The following is a 20,950-nucleotide window of genomic DNA, read 5'->3' on the forward strand; positions in this document are numbered from 1 at the left end:
TGAGGGGGTGGCTAGACTCTTATAGGGACAGGGTTAACCCAGATCCCACTCCATGCATAACTATCACACGAGGGAATTTTAGTAGAGCCAAATGCCAATTATTTAAGACGCACGTCTTATCACTACCAAATGATTATTATTAGTACATATACAGTGAGCTTTTCATTTTTATACTTTCAATAGTCAATTTGGAAAATTCCACCAAAGAATAATTCATAATTGATATCGTTCAAAAAATGTTATATCTTATAAAAATTTTCAATAATATATATATATATATATATATATATATATATTTAATGTCTTAAAAGATATAAATTTAGGGTAAAATGTATTTTTGTCGTTATATTTTTGGTTAAATTTAGTCTTTAATTAGTTCTTTAATAATCAGTGCGCAAGTAATACATAAATATTTTCTTTATTTCTTTTTAATTGTTAGATGTTTGGAGAATTTTTTATTTATATTTATGTGATGTTTGTAAAGTTTTAAGATATTAATTACTCTTTTATCAATTATATTTTTGTTTTGTTTTTTTTTCTTTAATTAATTTACATATGTATTCATCGTGGAGTGGAAAGAGAAATGAGTGAAATAACAAACACTATAACTATTTTATTAAAATAAAGAAAATTTATTATATTTCTTTATTTTTGTAAAATAATCTTAAAAGACAGATAAAAAGGATGAGATAGTATAATTTAACAGTTAAATTGATAAAATTTATAATTTATATAAAGTGAGTAATGGAGTAATATAGTTAGGTGGTATAACTTACACCCAGGTAAAAGAACACTTATTATGAAAAAAATACTTGCATTTACCTCATTATTCTAGAGACAAGTGTAGACTTGAACGCACGACCTGGTAAATGCGAAAAACTCTATATTGTTGGCTTCAACCAACTCCTAGGAGTTACCTGAGCATGAATGTTAGCATAATATATCTAGTGCAAATCATTAAATGGTAACAAGAAAAATATTTAAAACATATGAGAAAGAAAATTAGCAAATAAATGAAAACTAAAATCAATTTAATCATATAATAAAGACCAAAAACAAGTTTAACATATTTAATCTAATATTTTCCAAAATATTAGTTTCAAATTCCTGGAAGAATTAATTACAACTTGCTAATATTTTTAACTCAAATTAAAACTACTTCTATTAGAAGATACTGCAGTTTATATAAAAAGGAAAATGGGTAACCACACTACCGTCTTTTTTATTTTCTTTTTATACCTTTTATTTTCGTTGTCATTCTATAATGTACCAAAACTGTCTTAAAAGATCAGGTTAGAAAAACTTGCTCGATAAAAAGTAAATGCTTTGATCGATGACATAAAAAAGTTTAATGATTATTAAGCAAGAGAATCATTAAGAAGAACACTAATAATAATAATATATAATGAGATATAATTATTTGTTTGTATTATGTAGTCTTTTGCATTATTTGGTAGGTGAGGCCAAGCCCACTCAAGTCCCTAGAAGCTCTATATTTTTGTTTGTGTTTAGCTGTGTCTACAACATGGACAATGATTTGAAAGCTAAATCTGAGCAACATATTTCTCCATACATAGTTTTTCTTTTCACAACGTGTGTACAATTTTAAAGTGTATCTTTGCACCGTGTTGCAAACGAGTTTCTGTTTTTCATCCATCATATGGGGCCGTTGTTAATTTTAATACACTTCATAATTAAATATGCTATTTTAATTTTCTTTAAAATGAATGCAGATTTTTCACATTTTCAATAGATTTTTAGGCGATAATATTTTGACCATTACATTAACCATTAACCGGCTTTAGTGCTTAATAATTACTATCATAAATATTTTTATAATAATAATATAATCATATTATATAACGAATTTTACACTGATAATAAAACAAACATAGTCAAGGGCGTTTCGTGATTTAGTGAACAGAAATCTAACTATTTTTTTCCGTACATGATTTTTTAAAAAAAATTATTTAAAACTTAAAATAGTTCAAAAGTATTTCATTGAACTAGTGTGACACCAATTGGTAGATAACTTTATTCTTTAAGTCTATGATCATGGATTCGATTTTAACTTGTGCATATGAAAAATTTTCTATCAAGATAGGTCAATCCCTTACTTAAATAACTAAAAAATAAAATACTAATTAAAATACACACTTTAAGTGTTTTATCTCTCAGTTATTTATTATTCTTTCTATCTTGTAATAATCATCGTATAAGAAGAAAAAAATTATCTTAAAATAATTATTATTTTAACTTTTTAATGTAACATTAATTAATTTTTTTTCACTTATATGCTTTATAATATTAATGATATGAACTACAAAAATAAATAAAAAATGAATTAATAATGATAAGTTCATTTTATAAAATTATTATTTTTTTCTATTTATTTATTGTTTTCTTAATCTATGTAAAATAATCTAGAACAATCACTATAATAAAACACAATGAGTATTAATTTTATATGAAATTTCTATCTCAGTGTGTTTGCTATATGGCCCTTTTTTTGTTCTCTCGTGCTATCAAATTCCACAAAACTTAATTAGGGGACTTTTACTTTTACCTTTAATTTGAATCTTTTGTCTGAGATATATATGTGTTATGCTTGATAAAATTAGCTAAAAATTAGTAAGTAATTAAAAGCTAGAAGTTGAAAAACTAGGTTAATAAATTATAAGAGTTTGATAAAACTAACTTTTGAAATAGTTAAAAGTGTAAAATAATAGAAAATAATAAAATTATGATTTATTTAAAAAAGATAACTAGGAAATTGGATAAATATATCAAGAATAAAAATAAAAAAAAATATAAAAAACTAGAAGTTAACCTTTTAAAATTTTTTACTTCAAGTAACGTTTCAAACAACCTTAAAAGTTACAAAGAATTATAAAGAAAATGTTTATCTACCAAACAAGCAAATAAATTTTTCAATTAGTAAAAAAAATTAAAAATTAACTTAATTGTCTTCCGAAACATAACTATAAACAAGCAAGAGTTGTGAATGGTTATTTGGCATTTGGTGATTTGATCCTTATGGGACTTGAAGAACGGAGTGGTCTTTAAGAATCATTATGGAGACTCAATTACAAGGTTATATTTAATTAATTAAGGTTACATGATGGAATTGGTTAACGAATAACGTAAAGAACGAGACTTTATTAGTTTTAGGGTTCATAACTTTTTTCAAATTTTTACTTTTAATCTTTAAACAATTTTTTTTAATTTTTGGTCTTTATAATTTTCTCTCTATTAATAGTTTTAGTCTGATGTTAAATAATAATATTATAGAATGATGTAATAATTATATTGACAATCCAATGATTTATCATATTATCAATATATTTAACAGAACAATCGTATATATTTTTTTTATAAACTGTACTTTTAATCTCTTGTGAACTAGTTTAATGCCACCAATTTGATTTTTATTTTCATGTAACTTAATTTGTTCCCTCACGGCAACACATTTGTCCCAGTTCAAAGCATGCATATCACATAAATTGTTTAACCTACTAACAAACTATCTTTGAGACTTGCTAAATGCATATTTTGACTTTGGTTTTATATGATTGCATGTGACCTCCTACTTTCAATTAAATGCCCTTTTATGCACTTAGTTCTGTGAATAATCTAATAACCTTTATGTGTATAATATATGTCCTTCATTATTATCCTAAATATCCATCATATATTAAAAACAATTCTCTTAGTGTGCATTACATTAATTATGACATGAAGCAAATGCATTCTCCAATGGAGTAAGTTCCAAAAAATACTTCTCATTGTCCATTTATGGTCTTCACCATACATTTACCCAACTTCTCACGAGATTTCCATATAAATGGTAATTGTGTGAAATTCTTTGCCAAATTTCTTCTCCTGACTAGGAGGGGAAGAGATCTCAACACAATATTATTTTTTCTCCTCTCCCATAAGGATGATCTTGAAAGAAAATGGTGGTGACAATGAAATAAAAATGAAATATTACAACTGTGCTGCAACCAATTTAACTTTAATCGCTCCATATATTGGACAAGCAACTCTCCCTACAAACCTCTCCCAAAAAAAAACAACTCTCCCTACAATCAACCAACAATATCTCATAAGTCGGGATGTCATTGATTATCAGCATTTAAGATGTTTTCATCATGAAATTTTACTTCAAGGGTATACATAGGACACCATTACTTTTTGGATTGTTTGCATCGGATTGTGAATAATGTAAGCTACCCTCTTCATGCACATCACAAGAAAAATATTATATGCAGGCAAAATGACTTCACAACACGAGTAAGTCTTACCATACTGTCCAAAAGGATTGAATTTATTGACACATAATCTTAATTTGACATTTTGAGAGTCTTCAGAAAACTCGGGACCATTATGCAAGAAAAGAAAGAAAAAATTCAAGTGAAGAAGAGCACAATTTTTAATAGTGGGAACTTAAAAATAAATAATATCAAAGATATTTACTTGAATTAAATTCCTTAATCAACACACACATAAATTTACAAGCATAAATGAGGTATAAGAAAATCTTCTATGAGATTAATTAAGGGAGTCAAAATAATGATATTTAACTTGTCTACCAACATTAACGTTTATGGAACCTGTTCGTTAACTCTAAAAAAATCAGACAATTTCAAAACTGATAAGAATATTAGTCAAATCATTGATCCAAAACTGGCAAAAAAATGAAGAAAATTGATTTAAATCTTAAATTAATGTCTCTTGACCTATTTAATTTATATAATTTGAAATTATTGGTCTGGGGTTTTAAAAATTTTAGTTATTTTTTAATTATAATTAGAGTTTTACATCCATGATATATGTTGACCTTTAACACTAATCTTCATTGCGTGAATTACTAAGACAAATCTCGATCTAATTCTAATTTCTGTAAAAAAAATACTCTAATTCTAATTAAAAAAAACAATAATACTGAAAACACTTTTAAAATTGTATATAATTTTTGTCTTTAAGGATAATGACACCGTACGTGAAGGGTATTAAGATGAATTTAAATTCTTATATTATTAAGGGACATCATAATGTCGTGTTATAAAAAAAACACATAAAACAATCAGAAATTCTATTTTTACATAAGTTTTGTATAACTTTTTTGAGAGAGAAAGGAAGGGGGAGAAGGGAAGGGAAAACAAGATAAGAAATAAAGTATAATAAAACAAAATAGAGGAAGTAATAAAAAAGAAATTACAAAAATATGTATGCAAATAATATTATTTTACAGCCATTTTAATGATAATCATTTGTGTAATTAACTTTCATTAATTTAATTTTTATATTTTTATCTCTTATATTATTACTATTATTATTATTATTATTTGGATCTATATATCAATGTTGAATTTTACGTCACAAACTTCAATAATGGAGACAGAGAAAAGGAAATGGGTAGCTATCAGAGTGATAATTCGAAACCGTGGGCATAAAGTTTGGAATTATAAGCATTACACAGAGTTGAGATGGACAGGTCATGCAGAATACATAATACATACACATTCAGAGCCATAGAATCTTAAACAATACAAATGTACTATTAAGAAGCATCAATTTGGTTGAACTCTTTGAGAGTACAATTAATACACTGGAAATGCAATCATTATTTATATGAGAATTAGTAGGGATTACAAATCAATTGGAACAAGAATTGTATGATATTAGTATTACACAGCATTAGCAACGCTGGTGCAGCCAGACCCACGCGTCAAGCAATATTTGGCTGTCGACATTCACTGACAGACAAACCATAATTTGTCACCAGTTATAATCAAACTTACAATCAGAGGTTCTCAAGTTATATATTGGCTTGCGATTTCCATTATTGTTTTACAAATAGTTATGAAAGGTTAATTTGAAATTCAATCTTGAATGATAAGCATCAGTCGATATAATTATGATACTGTGATTTCAAAAAAAATACTATACGTGTGGGTGAAGAATGCGAACATCTAATCTAATATAATTCAAAGGATACGTGAGTATCTTCAATGTTTGTCCACATATAATGATAATTCTATAGATTAATATTTAATATTTGTAAGATTCAAATCATCTTTTCTTTTTCTTACATTAGTAAGGATGGTATTTTAATATTTTTTTATATAACAATATCATATTTTTATTAGGGTAAATTATGTTTTTAATTCGTTTAAGTTTTTGATATTTATAGTTTTGATCCTTAATTTTGTAAGATTTATGATTTTAGTTCATGTGTGAAACTGACTATGATGTGATCTAAATACATAAGCTTATATCATGTTACTAAATTTGAGTCATAAAGTTAATGTATCTTATTGTTTAATGTTTTGGAATGACAAAATCATGAATTTTACAAAATTGAATGACTAATTAAATATTTTTATTTTTAAAAAAAGAAGCTAAATTTACAGATTTAAAAAAATATAAGTACTAAATATTTCTATTTTAAAATAAAAGATCAAAATTATGAATTAAAAAAATAAAACAATCAAAATTACATTTAATCATAAAATCTAATGATTCATTCTTTTCTATTAATCTTAAGATAACCTTATTGAATCTCCATTTTTAGCTCTAATTAGCCAATTAATTTGAGAGTTGGGCGCTAGAAGACTTCAGGGAAAAAATAAAATGAGATCTACCTTTTTCTAAATTATTCTTCATTCTTATTTGGGGAGATTTTCTTGTGTATGTGTGATTTTTTTTAAGATAATCCTATTCAAAATGGCTAGATCAATATTAAATGTTAATACTTTTCTCAATAGAGATTCAAACTTTGATTTACTATATTATGGGACACTAGTCATTTTCTGTCCGACCCAATTCTGTTACAATTAACTACTCATTTTCTTTGTCCTTAAAAGTGTTTTTTTTTTCTGTGAATGGAGAAAATCCTTAAAAGTGTTTAAAACAAAAGGAAAATACAATCATACAGCAACGACAGGTCTAGAATCCTAAGTCAAGGTAAATAATCCATTTAAAAAAGCAAAAAATTTATAATTATTATCACAAAAGGAATGATAAATTAAGAACATATGATTCAAATATACAAAATTGGAAGAAAAAGAATATATTTAAGATATTTATATGTAGGTTTTTCAAAAGTGAAGGAGTGTGTATTTGCACCCCCATATATAAATATATAGATCCAGCCACTGCAGTCATATGAATAGTGTACGTGATTTGGTGCCGGCATTTTTGTGTACCTTAATGCATTGGATAATTTGGATCACATAATCTAGACCAAACCTCAGATTGTCTTCCCCTACGCAAAATCAAACCACAAGAAGAGTTTGCACGTTTTCACAACTAAATTACTTTGTCAGATGAGGAAATCCATTATATCCTGAACACAAAGAGCCTGTCTACTGATTATGAAGCAAATAAATAATATCAATACAATACATGCGTGTCCTTGTTTATATATATTTATAGAAAAGCATTTTATTTTGTCTCTCACTGCTTGTTAATATGATGCATTGGTCCAAACTGGCTGCATACTTAACTTTCACGTAAAGTTATGTGTCAACAACACCTCAAAATATTGGAATGTTCTATAGAATCAATAATGGGTCCAAAAGCTTAATTTGAACCAATTAATTATCTTCGGTAATTGTTTATTTTATCACATGGATCAACTCCTCTACCAGAAACACAAGTTATTATAACAAATTAACGACTATATGTGAATGCATCAGTTGCTTGATTTAGAGAGGTGAGGAGGCATAGCTGCATCATATAAGCACAGGTTTTAATAGCATGAAGCACCAAATTAAGTTAGGTATATTCTATAGAATGAATTCTAATGTTGTAGACTTCAATACATTTTTATTTTACTTAATCAATTAAAACAAACTTTCTTGATAGGAGTCAAACACATTTAATTGAATAAATAGAGCAGAAGAATGACCATTCTAATTCATGGTGACACATCCGAACAAAATTTTCAAAGAAAAGAATTTTGATTCGTACATAAATTAAGAGCTTGCTTGATATTCAAAAATTAAATGATTGTATTTTAAAAGAAAAAAAATCCTAGTATGGATGAGTAAAAGGGTCGTCACTCCTGTCATCTCTTTGTACATATATAGAGGAATATTCTTATTATTCTTCATGTATGTTGTTAAATATGTATTCAGTTCAAATATTCGCTTTCATCTTCTATTTTGATTTCATTTTGTTTCAGTTTCATTCCTGCTATGATAATGAAAATTATCATTTATTAAAAATAACAACAATAACGTTTCTACCAAGTCTCCCACCCCCCAGTAAAAGGACATCACGTCGCATCAGAGACTTGGAAAATAAAACGCCACCATTTTATTTTTTTTTTGTAACTAAGCCGAATTTGGCACTTTTTCAATAACACGATATCTATGTTAACTTTGATAGAAAATATGATAATTGTAGGTACAAGACATATCAACAACCATTTTACTTTCTTTAAATTGTTATAGCTTTTGTGCATGTGACACTAGAGTTAAAACTTTTTAGAGCTTATACTTCCCTTATTTGCTTTTTAGATTTAGTTCATTATTTTGGAATACTGCTTAAGGGGAAAAAAATGAACATCGCAGACATTTTATAGTATGATTAGTATCTTTTCCAAATATGAATGTTAATACAAAATCATTTTCGTTAATATATTTACTTTTACGCTATCGTAAATTGTAAACTACTGTTAGATAGTCTGCAATTATCGCATAAAAGTAAATCCGACAAAATTGAAAATTTGAAACTCAATTATTGTTTGTTTCTCTCTTCACTGCAAAGGAGCAGTAACTGTTGAAGAAACCACTGGTTCAAAGCTCTCTAATCTGTAGCTTGCTTCACATGACACATTGACCAATAAAAGTTGAATACTTTGATTAAATTACTTACCACCGTGGCTTCAGTGACAGGTTGATTGCTATTTTTTCGGTTTAACACCACACCTATTTTTGGTGGACATGTATAGTCAAACTAATTAAAAAAAAAAAAGGAAAAAATCGACCGCATTAAAATTATCTTTTAGGGAAATTTGTTTGATATTCAAAAATTGTTCGATCAGCACAAGTGAAAAATGTTGAACTTTCTTATGTAAAAACCTTGGCTCGTAAGCACAAAAGTAATGCAGATACTTTTTTGTAAATAAAACATATGGAGTTTTGTAAAGATAATTGATATCTTTAGCTAAAATTTATCTATTTTTAATCTTTTCTACCGCAATAAGATGGACTTATGAAGTAATTATATTAAAGTTAGATAATATATATAATAAATTTTTTTAAAAATATTTAATACAATATAACAATATAAATTGATTTTTCGTTTTAATATTACCTTCATTTTTCTTCTACAAAATATTTTAAAAAATGGTAAATATATATAACAAATATAATAAAAAAATATTTGAAGATATCAAATATTTTATGAATTTAATGCTTATACATTAATATAAAACAATTTTATAATCTCATCTAATTACATATCACCATTTTAATTATTTTAAGATTATTATTTTAAAAATTAATAAATTTATCATAATAAAATAAATCGTTTATGAACATCCCTATGTAATTCAAATTCGATATTATCCATTACATTAGAATAACTTCACATCAATTATTTCAAGCTCTTAATGGTAAGCTGATTGCTATGTCGTAATCATAATAATAAGGAAAAATATTACGATTTTATAAGTAAAAACCGTACAAATAAAAACCTGTATAAGCAATTATTTGTGTAGTTTTAAAAAGTTATGATTTTAGTCTATTATTTTTTTATTATATTTTTAATATTAACAAGTTATATAGTTTTTTTTTGTCAAAAATCAATTTTCTATTTTATTTTTACTTCTAAACATTTAAAACTATTTTATATCTCAAAAATCATCAAATATTTAAATAAAAAATAATTTAAGGTTTAAAATCAACACATGGATCAAATTTGTTTAAAAGAAGACTTAATTAACTAAAAATAAGAGACCAAAATGATATATATATAGAGAGGGGAGGGATCCACTTATGCTAAAAAGTAACTCTTTTAGAATTACTTATTACAATCATTAGATCTTAAGAAAATAAATGAAGATGTTAAGAAAATAAATGATGAAGAAAAATAAGTGGATCTCTCCTCATATATATATATATATAGAGAGAGAGAGAGAAACTCACATTATTTAGTGGATCCACTTAGCAATGTATGAACTTCACTAAATAAGATAATTGACTTTCTGGCAGAACTGGGTATACATACCAAGCTAGCATTATATGCATTATATTTGATTAAATGGAACTTCGCACAGATTGCCTTTAAATAACAGACAATTAAGTTTATATCACTTGTATTTTAAATACTACATTGCTAATAATGATACATATAAATTACGAACAGGAGAGTCTTTAATGTTTTCTCTGAAAAATACTAGTGTAAACAATGCATCATACCAATCAACAATGGAAGTAAATTTGAAATAAAAGCTGTGAAACCACAAAACCTAGTCACATGATTGCCGCCAGCAAGGATTACCCTAAAATGTACATGAACGTAAGTACTTCAGTTAATCATGAAGTTCACAGTTAAGGGGAAAAAAAACACATCCTAGATGAATACATCGGTGAATAATTGTAAAATGTGAGACAAACAGAATAGAAGACTTACATCAACTTCAATTGGTATGTGTTGATGGCTGATGAAAGTGATTGTCAAATATCCTAAGCTTGTTTTTTTGATCCACCACGATAAAACAAGTTATCATTTCACAAATATTTGTTGTCTCGCATATAAGACAGCCATTTGAGGTGATATAAGCCATTACATATTCAAAGCACCTCCCTCTTGAAATTAACAGCAAAATGAGAAGATAAATCATTTCAAGCCTGTTTGTATAACAAACAAATGCAATCATCTAGCCATCTAGGCCTTCCTGGATCTCTAATCTTTTGAGACTCTAATGATTAAACCAGTTGGAGTCTGGTCAGTTTTGAGATGACCAGAACCAATCAAATCACGAAGAAGAAATCTTATATCAAGTGGAGACATTCGAAGACGCTTCTTTTCTAAAGAGGCTAACATCATCTCCTTATATCTATGGCGGCTGAGAAGAGAGATAATTTCCTTTCTTCCCTGAACAACAAATGTAAAAACAATTTCATCATTATCTCAAAAAAGGATTCCTAATGATCAAAATATACACAAAACTTATTAAACCTTAAGGTGCAAGGGTTTGAATTCAGGGCATCTCTAGTTCTGGTCAAGACAACAAATCTGAAACACTATGAGTTCCCAATGACTACCCAAATCATACCCCAACCCAAAAGAAATAACTCAATCCACACAAATTATCCTTCAGCTTCTCTAACATAAATATCTCAGGCAATAAACTTCAAAGATGGACTTGGCAATACCTACAATGGTGCTTAACAGCTCAAGTTCAATCTAACAGAATCCCCAGTTCCCTATTAATCTATGCTTAGTCATTTACTTGATTTGAGCAATGCCTACTGTCCTACCAGTTAACTGGAGTTACAGCAAAGATTTGAGCTTAGTAGGAATGGTGGCCAACTTAGAGGGAGGCCACATGCTCTCCAACATTGTCTAAGGTATAGTTAGCAATTTAATGATGTAATTAATACAAATACATCTTCCACACAAGTATCTGATTGTAAACCTAGCACATAATATGCACAAAAATCACATTATACCACCACTGCACTTAAAAGTTCATAAAAGTTTCATAAAGCCATTAACTTATTGATTGGTCTAAATACTAACTTGCCAAGCCAAATGCAAGCCTTCCTCCCAACATGAACAAAACCCTCAAATTTCATGTAGTGGATTAACCTTAAATCAGATACTTAATAACAGTATAACACAGTTGAACTACCCATGATATGTGCTAAAGTCAAACATATAGTACTAGTGTTTTTGCCTATGCAATACACAAGATAAATGTTTATATTTATACAGCTAAAATTTATAATAAATAAATTCTTTTGAATATATAAATTATATTATAATCAAAATTCATAATAAATAAATATTTTTTAATACATAAATTATATTTTAGATTTATGATAAAAAATTATATTGTGATTTAAGGTTATTTTTATAGATAATTTCTTTTTGAAAAATATTGAAGTTCAATTTAGAAAATAAGGTAAAAAAAGGTATTTTGAAAGAGATAAGAGGTTAAGAAAAATCCCTAAAACCACTCTCATTGAAGAAAAATTCCCAAAAACATCCCCGTTGAAAAATAGCTCCTAAAAATGCTCACATTCAATATAGCTATTCTAATTTATATATAGGGAGAAGGTTTCAAGCATCCAAAATAAAAGCATATGGTAAACATTAAATGTTCATACCTGAACAAGACCCTTAAGAAGTGAGCCGATATTTGGAATTGCAAACCAATACATATTTGGATCAATAAGTTGTCTAGTCTGAAAAGTGTGTAGCAGAGTTATTATGCATAAATACTCAACCAAAAAATTGCATACTGAGGCACATTTGGAAGAAGTTTTACAGAGCATGTCTTATTATCTAAGCACATGAGATGAAATGGAAAGTCTTGGGTTATGCTTATAATTGAAATAAGAGGAAATGCCCTGAAATACTATTTCCTGATTTCCACAGTGTACAACGAGGGTCTTATATACAGCCTTGGTCATAAAATCCTATGCTAGAATTATGGGCATCAAATCAAGCTCAATTACAAGAAAAAAGCAAATCTTGACTAATCAATCCTAGTAAGGAATCAATCAAATTAAATACATACAAAGAGCGGTAGAAATAAACACATGAAGAACATGTCACACACGTTACCACACTTGAAAGTGGTTCTATAAGCTCTTTTTAGCTTATTTTAATAAGCTTCATGATAAATTTTATCAAAATAAGCTTACTAAATTAAGCACTTATAACATAAGCTTTCATGTAATTAGCTCTTATTAAATAAATGTTTAATTAAGTTGTTTAACCAAATATGCCCATTTCATACAGGAATTGTAGATAAAAAAAGATATCTAGAGGAGACAATTAACATAAAACTACACAAGAATCACATAAAGTACATTCATATAATAGGGAAATTTGTGTTGACAACGATTCCTCATAGTTGTAAACTAAAGCTACATATAATCAGCATTATCAGAATAAGCATAATTTGTTTAATCTAAGGGAAAGTTCATTATGTCTTGTAGAATTTTAAAGTTTGAGATAAAGAAACACTACCAAATTCTCAATGTAGCTACGAATGCTTAACATTGATAATGGAAAACACAAAAAATAAAGCGTTTATAGGATTTCCAATGATATATTACTAAATCAACAAATTCATGTAGAAAAAGGGTTAGGATCTAGGAATGTGTAACAAGATTAAACATGTAGCTGAAAAATGAGCACAGGGGTACAATCTTCTTTTCTTTTCCTTATGAAAAAAAATATGAAAATAATTAAATAATGGGTTAATTAAGTTTTTAGTCCCTCAACTTTTCTAGATTCCAATTTTTAGTCCATCAAAATTTTTTTATACAACTTTTAGTCCCTCAAAATTGTAAGATCAGAAACCCCAACTGTAAATCATGGCAACTCAGTGCACAAGGCTCCCACCTAGTGGGATCTTGGGAGGGTAGATGTATACAGTCTTACCCTCACAAGCAAGGAGACCATTTTCAGGATTTGACCTTGTTACCTCCAGGTTACAAAGCTGCAACCTTACCATTACACCAAGGTTCGCCCTCTTAAAACCTTTATTTAATGTAAATCCATAAGAAAACGCTCAGGCATCCATATTTTAGATTTTCTCAAGGTATAAGAAAAGCCATCAGTGTTAATTCACAAAATATCAATACTTAAATACCAAAGAAATATCAATACTTTGACTTTGATTACCTCTATTAGTTGTAATTAAAAGAGTTCATATTCTGTTTATAAACATAAACATTTTATGACAATTACAACACAAAAGTGATTGAATATAAACAAATTGATAATGCTTTAAACTCCAGTTTACTCACAAGGATGCCAGCATTAATTAGAAGGGAGATATGACTGTCCTTCACCTTTCCTCCAAGTGACAAGAGTGAGCACTGCATCAAAAGAACCATATTCAGCACAGGAACCCATTTAGTAAATATCCTGGGTAATATAAATATTGACCAGATTATTTGGTTTAAAATCAAAGTATCAAACTATAAGATTAAAAAGCTAGTAAAATGGAATAGTATGTTCTGATATTCATATTTAATATTTAACACTATAAATGTGGATGTGCCAGATTCCCATATTGTGCATTTGCACTCTCCCAAAGTCAGGGCATTTTGCCACATTATAAAAATCACTGATGAGCCAACAGTTAAATGAGCAGCAGTGGAAAGGATTAAACAGTATAAGCTTATTTAAGAATCTCACTCACAAGCTCCTGATGGTTGATGCCAGGTTCCAGCTTTGAATCTAGAACATGTGTCTTGAACCACCCAAAAGCCTCACATTCCCCTATTTTTTTTTCTTCCATTCTTTTCACAACATGATCTATCTATGATTCAATAGTTAGATAAGATAAACAGGTCAGTTCATCAACAATCAAACAACTTGGTATGGTGATAAATAAAAAAGAGCACCAAAGACATTTAACTCTTTTTAAAGGAAAAGAAATAAAAGTTCAACATGAGGGAAAGTCTCATACTAAACTGAGCGTTTGCCATTATGGCCAAACAAAACATCCCTGAAACTGAAGTACACACATACATGCACACACATACAAACTTAACAAAGAGGGATTAGTTTACACCAATGTAAGTTAAAACCACACTTACATTATTAAATAACTTTTTATAGGATAGTTTATCCCAAAACCTATTGTTGTTAGATTCAAAGGTCGATCATATACATCATACCTATAAAACCTTATATTAATCTAAAATTGTTCAATACTTTATTTAAGATTAATGACATATATACCAACAAGTCATTGGTCCAAGTGGCAATGGACTCGGTCCCCTTAAGCAAAGTCTTGAATTCGAGTCTTGTAGATGGAAAAAACGTGGTTGGAAAGAAAAATCCCACTAAAGGTGGTCAGCTAGGTTCGCTGATGGAGATTAGTCATCGGCAAAGCCGGTGGATACTCCGTACCAATAACATGATAACAAAACAAAGATTAATGCCATTTATAGTTTTCAAATAAATAAAAATTTTAACAATAAGCTAAGGACCTACAATATTTAATCAAGAAATAGTTATACTTCAACTATCGGATAGATAAAATCCATATTCTAAATATAAAGCTATTGAATGACATAAAAGTGTCAAGTCATACACAAGTGTAAACTAGAGGGAGGGGTATGCAACCAACCTGGTTTAGGTAGTCATCCAAAAACATTATGGCATGATCATCTTGTCCAGTATTTAATTTGAAAACACGCAGTACTTTGTCCCTCCTTAGAGACTGCACCACAAATAAATCAATCAATATTATCACATTAATCGAACATAAATTAGCAATAACATAACTATTTTGCGTAGTGAATTTCGACACAAAAAGTCTGAATTCCCAAACAAACAGACCTCTAATTCCCTATCCACTTGTGTTCTGTCCTTCACAATACTGTACAACTGTGACTTCAATATAAAAGGCTCAACCGAACTCTGGAAACAAGCATCACCACACCACTAATAAAAAAAAAACTGAATTGAATGATTAAAATAGTTAATTCATGAAAAGCACACACAGAGAATGCAATTGAAAATAAAATTAAAATTCCGATACAAGATGTTGATGCGGTTAACGGTGACCTAACCTTGTGAACGTGGGGAAACTGAGCTCGCATGATTCGAAGCGCGACCAGCGTGTCGGTGAATGTAAGATCGTCTTCTGCGAATTGCGGTGCGGATTAGTTTAATCTACAAAGAGAATGGAAAAGGTTTTGAAAATGAGAGAATTGCGTAGTACCGAGTGAGGAGGTGTTTCCGGCATCGGAATCTTCGTCTCGCCGGCGTTTCGTCCCTCTCGATGAAGACTCTGGAATGTTCTCCATGGGCTGTGGCTGTGCTTGCAAGTTCCAAATTCCAAGTTTCCAACTTCCTGCAACGCTCGTAATGGGTTTCAAATTGATTTTAATTAAATTAAAGATTAAAGATACGCATAATTAAATAATCTAATTTTCTAGCTTATTCTTTATTTTTTTTTCTTATTTTTATTTATTTGGTTTTCATCATCTTTTAATCAGGGTTAAGTTTATTTTAATCCATTTAAATAAATTAATGCTTTTTAGTTCTTTGAAAATAAGTAGTCCTCTTTCTCCTGTGTATGTTTAGATAAATTTAGATAAAAGAATTTATAACAGAAAAAAGAATTCATAAACTAAAATTATTTTATGTATAAGTTCATCTAATTTTTTAAATGATCTAATGATATATATGTGTACTACAGTTTATTTGAATAAGTTAAATTACTTAACATTTAGGTTAAAGAATTAATTATGACTATTTTTTAGAAAAAAGTTAAAAATCTTAAAATAAGGTTTATGATAGGAGTAAAAAAATGAAGAGGTTAAGAATGTACTTAGAAGCGCAACAATGTAGAGAAAGAGAAAAGGAGATCAAACAATTTTGAAAAACTTGAAACTTTGAATGAAATGGAAAAAAATAGTAGAAGATAGAAAGACAATCATAAGTTGGGGGCAAATGTTTTGGGACCTTACTAAGCTCTAAGCAAGTATGTTGGTCTAAGTAGCGCGGCCACCTTCACTAACCATCATGCAAAAAAAAAAAATACAAACGCCATCACCCATCACCATCTCTTTCCTAAAAATCATGACACACAACAAATGTTGGAGTGTGAGGTGAAGTCCCACATTGAATAAGTTGAATAGTATATAAATAAGGAAAAGACTCATAAATCTAGCTTTCATGTTTTTTGGATTAAAGTGTGATGTCAAGTTTTCTTATGTAGTTGCTTATGGTTCATTGGTGTAAATCTCTATAATGTTTACCTCCCTCAATTCCCGAACCTTCCTTCCTTATGAATAAAGGTCTCAAGGTATTCATTCCGCTTTGTTTCTTTTGTTTCAATTTCTCATGATTCTGTTGCAACACAACAGCTGCATTTTGTTTTTGTTCTAGGTCATGTCGTATAGCACTAGCTGCAAAACCCCACTCTCTAATTTCGAGGCTGCTGCAAATAAAGTGGTAGGTTTGTGGTGATTACATGCAATCAATTCAATTTCTTAAATATAAATCTTGAAACTTCTAAGTAGGTTCTGTTTGGATAAACTTTAAAACTTCTTAAATACTGATGGGAGAAGAAAACAACAAGATAAAATGAGTTTGTAAGACTAGTTTTATGAGAGAGCTTAGTAAAAGTTAAAGTGCACAAATTGATTTTAGCTAATGAGAGAAGCCCAATTCATTTTACCTTTTTATATATTAAGTGCTTATGGTGAGGTTTATTCAAACAAGGCCCTCTTCTATGTTGAATGTTGTTGCAATTGTATCTGCATCTAAGATTGTATGTTGTTGGCGCAGAAAGTATCTGACCCTGAAGCATTCATTAAGTTGCATAGTGCATCTTTTGTAGCATGGATGACAATTCCATTGACTCTTCCGAGCAATCTTGCTCTGTGCGTCAATGCCAATTTTACCTATGTGAAGGTCGGTTAACTTTGTTTCGGTAATAGCATATTTAGAACTTAAGAGGTTGTTCAATTTACCTTTCAAGCCTTTTCTGGTTGCATTGGAGCATGATTTTATATTATTGCGGACTGAAAATGAAAATGCGTTTGGACTGAGTACTTGATAATGTGACATCCATTATTAATTTGTTTGGTGAACGCAAACATATTGTTTCCTTATTTTCTTGTTACTTGAACACTTAATTTTTTTTTAAGCTGGTGAATTCAGGTTCCTAATAAGTATTCAGGCAAAGTTTATATTGTTGCTGAATCTCTTCTATCTGCAATCCATAACCCAAGGAGCAACCCAAAGAAGCTGTTGTTAACAGTGCAAAAGACGTTCCTAGAAATACAAATGCAAAGATCAAGGGAGCCTCAGGTGAAAAAATGGAAAATGGGTTGGATTCTTTCGAAGTGCTGGAGAAAGTCTTAGGAGCATCATTAGTGAGCAGTTCTTCCATCTAATGCATTAACCTTTTATATTAGTTTGCTCTGTGAACATATCACTTCATATTTTCTGTTTTGAAACTTTCTAATGACATTTTGCATGTGGGGTTTCATTGAGTATAGAAACTCATAAGATAACATGTTCTGCAGGTATGAACCATTATTTGATTTCTTCAAGGACCTTTCTGATACGGCTTTTAGAGTTGTTGTCAACAATTTTGTTACGGACGATAGCGGTACTGGTGTTTTCCATTGTGCCCCTGCTTTTGGCGAAGATGATTTCCGTGTTTGCATTGATAATCAAATTATTAGCAAGGTGTGTACTTTTAAGAACTTAAAATCATATATGGATTGATTTTAGTTTTTCCATCCTGAAATGCTAGAGGCATAATGTGTACTTGGAATGAATATTCTAAATCATCGACTTGCATGCCTTCATATGTTTATTTTTCCTCAGTCCCCAGGGATGATTGATTCATGTCGCTGCATTTTTTGTTAATCTCTCATGGCCATTTTTCCCATTGCAATGCTGCATCTTTTATGATGACTTTCCTATTTGCTACTTAATTGTACCAGCAACCTTGGTGATAGTGCACAACTTCTGAGATTCTCCTTGTTTATCTATCTATCTATTTTGAAGATGCTTCAGTGCCTAAAGTAATGTTATGGTACTATAGGATCTGCATTCGTTTTATTGTTACTCTTGTATATTTTGTCAATTATTTATTGTTGTATACCTTCCCTTCTCGACATGATTATTGAACACTATGTTGGCCTGTAGGATAATCTAACTGTAGTTGTTGATGATGATGGGTGCTTTACTGAAAAATTACTGACTTCAGTGGGTGCTACATAAAACATGCTGACAAAGATATCATTGAAGCTATGAAGGTATGCTCCATATATCTAAAATTATGAGAAGCTGTTATTAATTTGGAATCATTTATGTTGCTGTTAATTTGAATGATTAACTAAGGGGTTGTTTACTTTCACCGTTTTTTGTTTTTTGTTTTCATTTTCAATAGAAATAGAAAATGATGATGAAATCATGCTTCCTTAGGTGTTTTCATTTTCAATTTTAGAAAACAAACTCATACCGGAAAGTCATTTTTAGCATTAATGGAAACGAGACGATGGCAATTTTGAAAATTTCAAAAGCCCCTTTTACAATTGTGGTGGAGTTAGGTCCCTACTCATCCCCACCAAAGTGCGAGAAAGCTTGTCAAACATGAAACTATGGTGGCGCTCCTCACTTAGCTTCTTCTTGAGTTTAAAAATATTGCTTGAATCAAAGTGATTGATGACAAAAAGTATTTATTTGGGTTCTACCAATCGCAACATCACAAACAGGTTTAACATGGGTTTAAAAATATTGCTTGAATCAAAGTGAGTGATGACAAAAAGGATTTGATAAAATCAGAAAGACTGAAACAAAATAAGGTTGATTCATATAGCCCATTTCGAAGTTGTGTTGATTCAGTACTTCTTCAACCACTTGATTTATATATTGATGATATTGTTGATTGTTTGGCTGCCAATTCATATTATTGTTGGGCTGCCTCCTATGTCCTTCCATCATTGCATTGTTTCAAATTCCTTATAAAAGTAAATCTGCATTTTGATTTCGATTTACCAGTATTGGTCCACCACCATCTCCTTCTGGTGGTTGTTGCATTTTATTTTTCTAGTCATTGTTATTAACAATGCCCTTAAGTGTTTTAGCATTTTCTGTAGGATTTCCATTCTGAGGTTGCACTCGAGGGATACCTATTGCATCCCCTATTCGAGTCATTTGATCAGTCAATAGTCTAAAACTGTCATTAGTTATTTGTACCAATTGATTCAACACAGTGACTATTTGTTGCGATAGCATGTTTACCATGTCATGATTATTGTGATCCATTTGTTGTCTTAAGGATGTTAAGGTATTGCTTGAGATCGTTGTTGACAGTCTCATTATCCAAATTTCTACCTAAATTTTGTAATTGATTTGACCCATGTTGGTAAGCATTACCTTGTTTGATTTGATTTCTGCTTTGTGAAGTAATTGAATTATGTCCAGAAAAACCATTAAATGGTTGGAACGAGTACATCCCTATGTTTTGGGGTCTCCAATTAGGCATACCCCATGAATATCTCATATTGATAGGTGTCCCAGTATTAATCATATGGACTCCTTGATATGAAGGCTCTACCCCCATTGTAAGCATGTAACTGAAAGGAGAAAATTTGAATAGATTAGAATAGAAGTAATGCCCACAACATTCGATGCTAGGGCAGAAGTTGTTACACTTGATATAGGATTCGAGGTTGTAGCATTCGATGTATTCATCGACACTGTTATATTTGATGCATTTGTTATAGGAGCAGTAGTTGCTACTCTACTAACTTGTACCCCTATTATGTCTAATTCTCCACTGTTTTTACTATTGATAAAAAATTTATTGATATGTTCGAAATATTATTTTGACTGGTAGATCAATTCTATCACTTAATCGCATTAACTATCTCCCTTTAAACTAGTTTATTTTGTGAAATGGCATCATTGTCCCATCAGGGGTGCTAATTTTTTTATGGTGGAAATTCGTTTAAGTAATCAAAATATAATTTGTCATTATTTTCACACTTAATTCTTATCAATCACAAACAATTTATTTTATTTAGTGTGATCCAATCGTAATTGTAAGTTCTTTTTATTCAAACTAACAGTTAATAATACTTTAAATTAAATAAATTATGAGATCAACCAAAAATATATGAGATTTTCGTATGATCATTTAAAATTGCATTGTTATAAAAAAACAATCATTTTGATGATTATAATTTGTCACATAAATGATTTTTAATAA

At 29.4% G+C, this 20,950-nt stretch overlaps 1 protein-coding gene and 1 long non-coding RNA gene across 8 annotated transcripts; one reads left to right on the forward strand and one right to left on the reverse strand.

Annotated features, from left to right (window-relative positions):
* Nucleotides 1–10,297: 10,297 nt before the first annotated feature.
* Nucleotides 10,298–16,094, reverse strand: LOC100787443 (serine/threonine-protein kinase 19 homolog). Of its 4 annotated transcripts, none has more exons than XR_005891779.1 (9): nt 15,935–16,094; nt 15,783–15,856; nt 15,550–15,654; nt 15,338–15,430; nt 14,402–14,521; nt 14,004–14,075; nt 12,351–12,428; nt 10,648–11,112; nt 10,298–10,516 (listed from the first exon to the last, which is right to left on the reverse strand). XR_005891779.1 is itself a non-coding variant. In NM_001255923.3 (8 exons), the coding sequence occupies exons 1-8, from the start codon at nt 16,017–16,019 to the stop codon at nt 10,921–10,923; spliced, it is 795 nt and encodes a 264-aa protein (NP_001242852.2). In that variant the 5' UTR covers nt 16,020–16,078; the 3' UTR covers nt 10,647–10,920. The 4 variants fall into 4 exon arrangements, 2 of the variants coding, with proteins under 2 accessions (NP_001242852.2, NP_001401662.1); NR_183085.1 differs by having other exon boundaries at nt 10,348–10,516; nt 15,550–15,630; nt 15,935–16,078; NM_001255923.3 differs by lacking the exon at nt 10,298–10,516 and having other exon boundaries at nt 10,647–11,112; nt 15,550–15,630; nt 15,935–16,078.
* Nucleotides 16,095–16,235: 141 nt separating this feature from the next.
* Nucleotides 16,236–20,511, forward strand: LOC113001969 (uncharacterized). Of its 4 annotated transcripts, XR_005892121.1 has the most exons (5): nt 16,243–17,023; nt 17,107–17,172; nt 17,509–18,098; nt 18,252–18,417; nt 18,883–20,511. It is a non-coding gene; the product is annotated as an uncharacterized lncRNA (long non-coding RNA). The 4 variants fall into 4 exon arrangements; XR_005892120.1 differs by having other exon boundaries at nt 16,236–17,023; nt 17,107–18,098; XR_003267482.2 differs by having other exon boundaries at nt 16,246–17,172.
* The last annotated feature ends 439 nt before the right edge of the window (nt 20,512–20,950 follow it).

The sequence above is a fragment of the Glycine max genome, chromosome 6 (assembly GCF_000004515.6).
Source record: "Glycine max cultivar Williams 82 chromosome 6, Glycine_max_v4.0, whole genome shotgun sequence".
NCBI classification, from domain to species: Eukaryota; Viridiplantae; Streptophyta; class Magnoliopsida; order Fabales; family Fabaceae; genus Glycine; species Glycine max.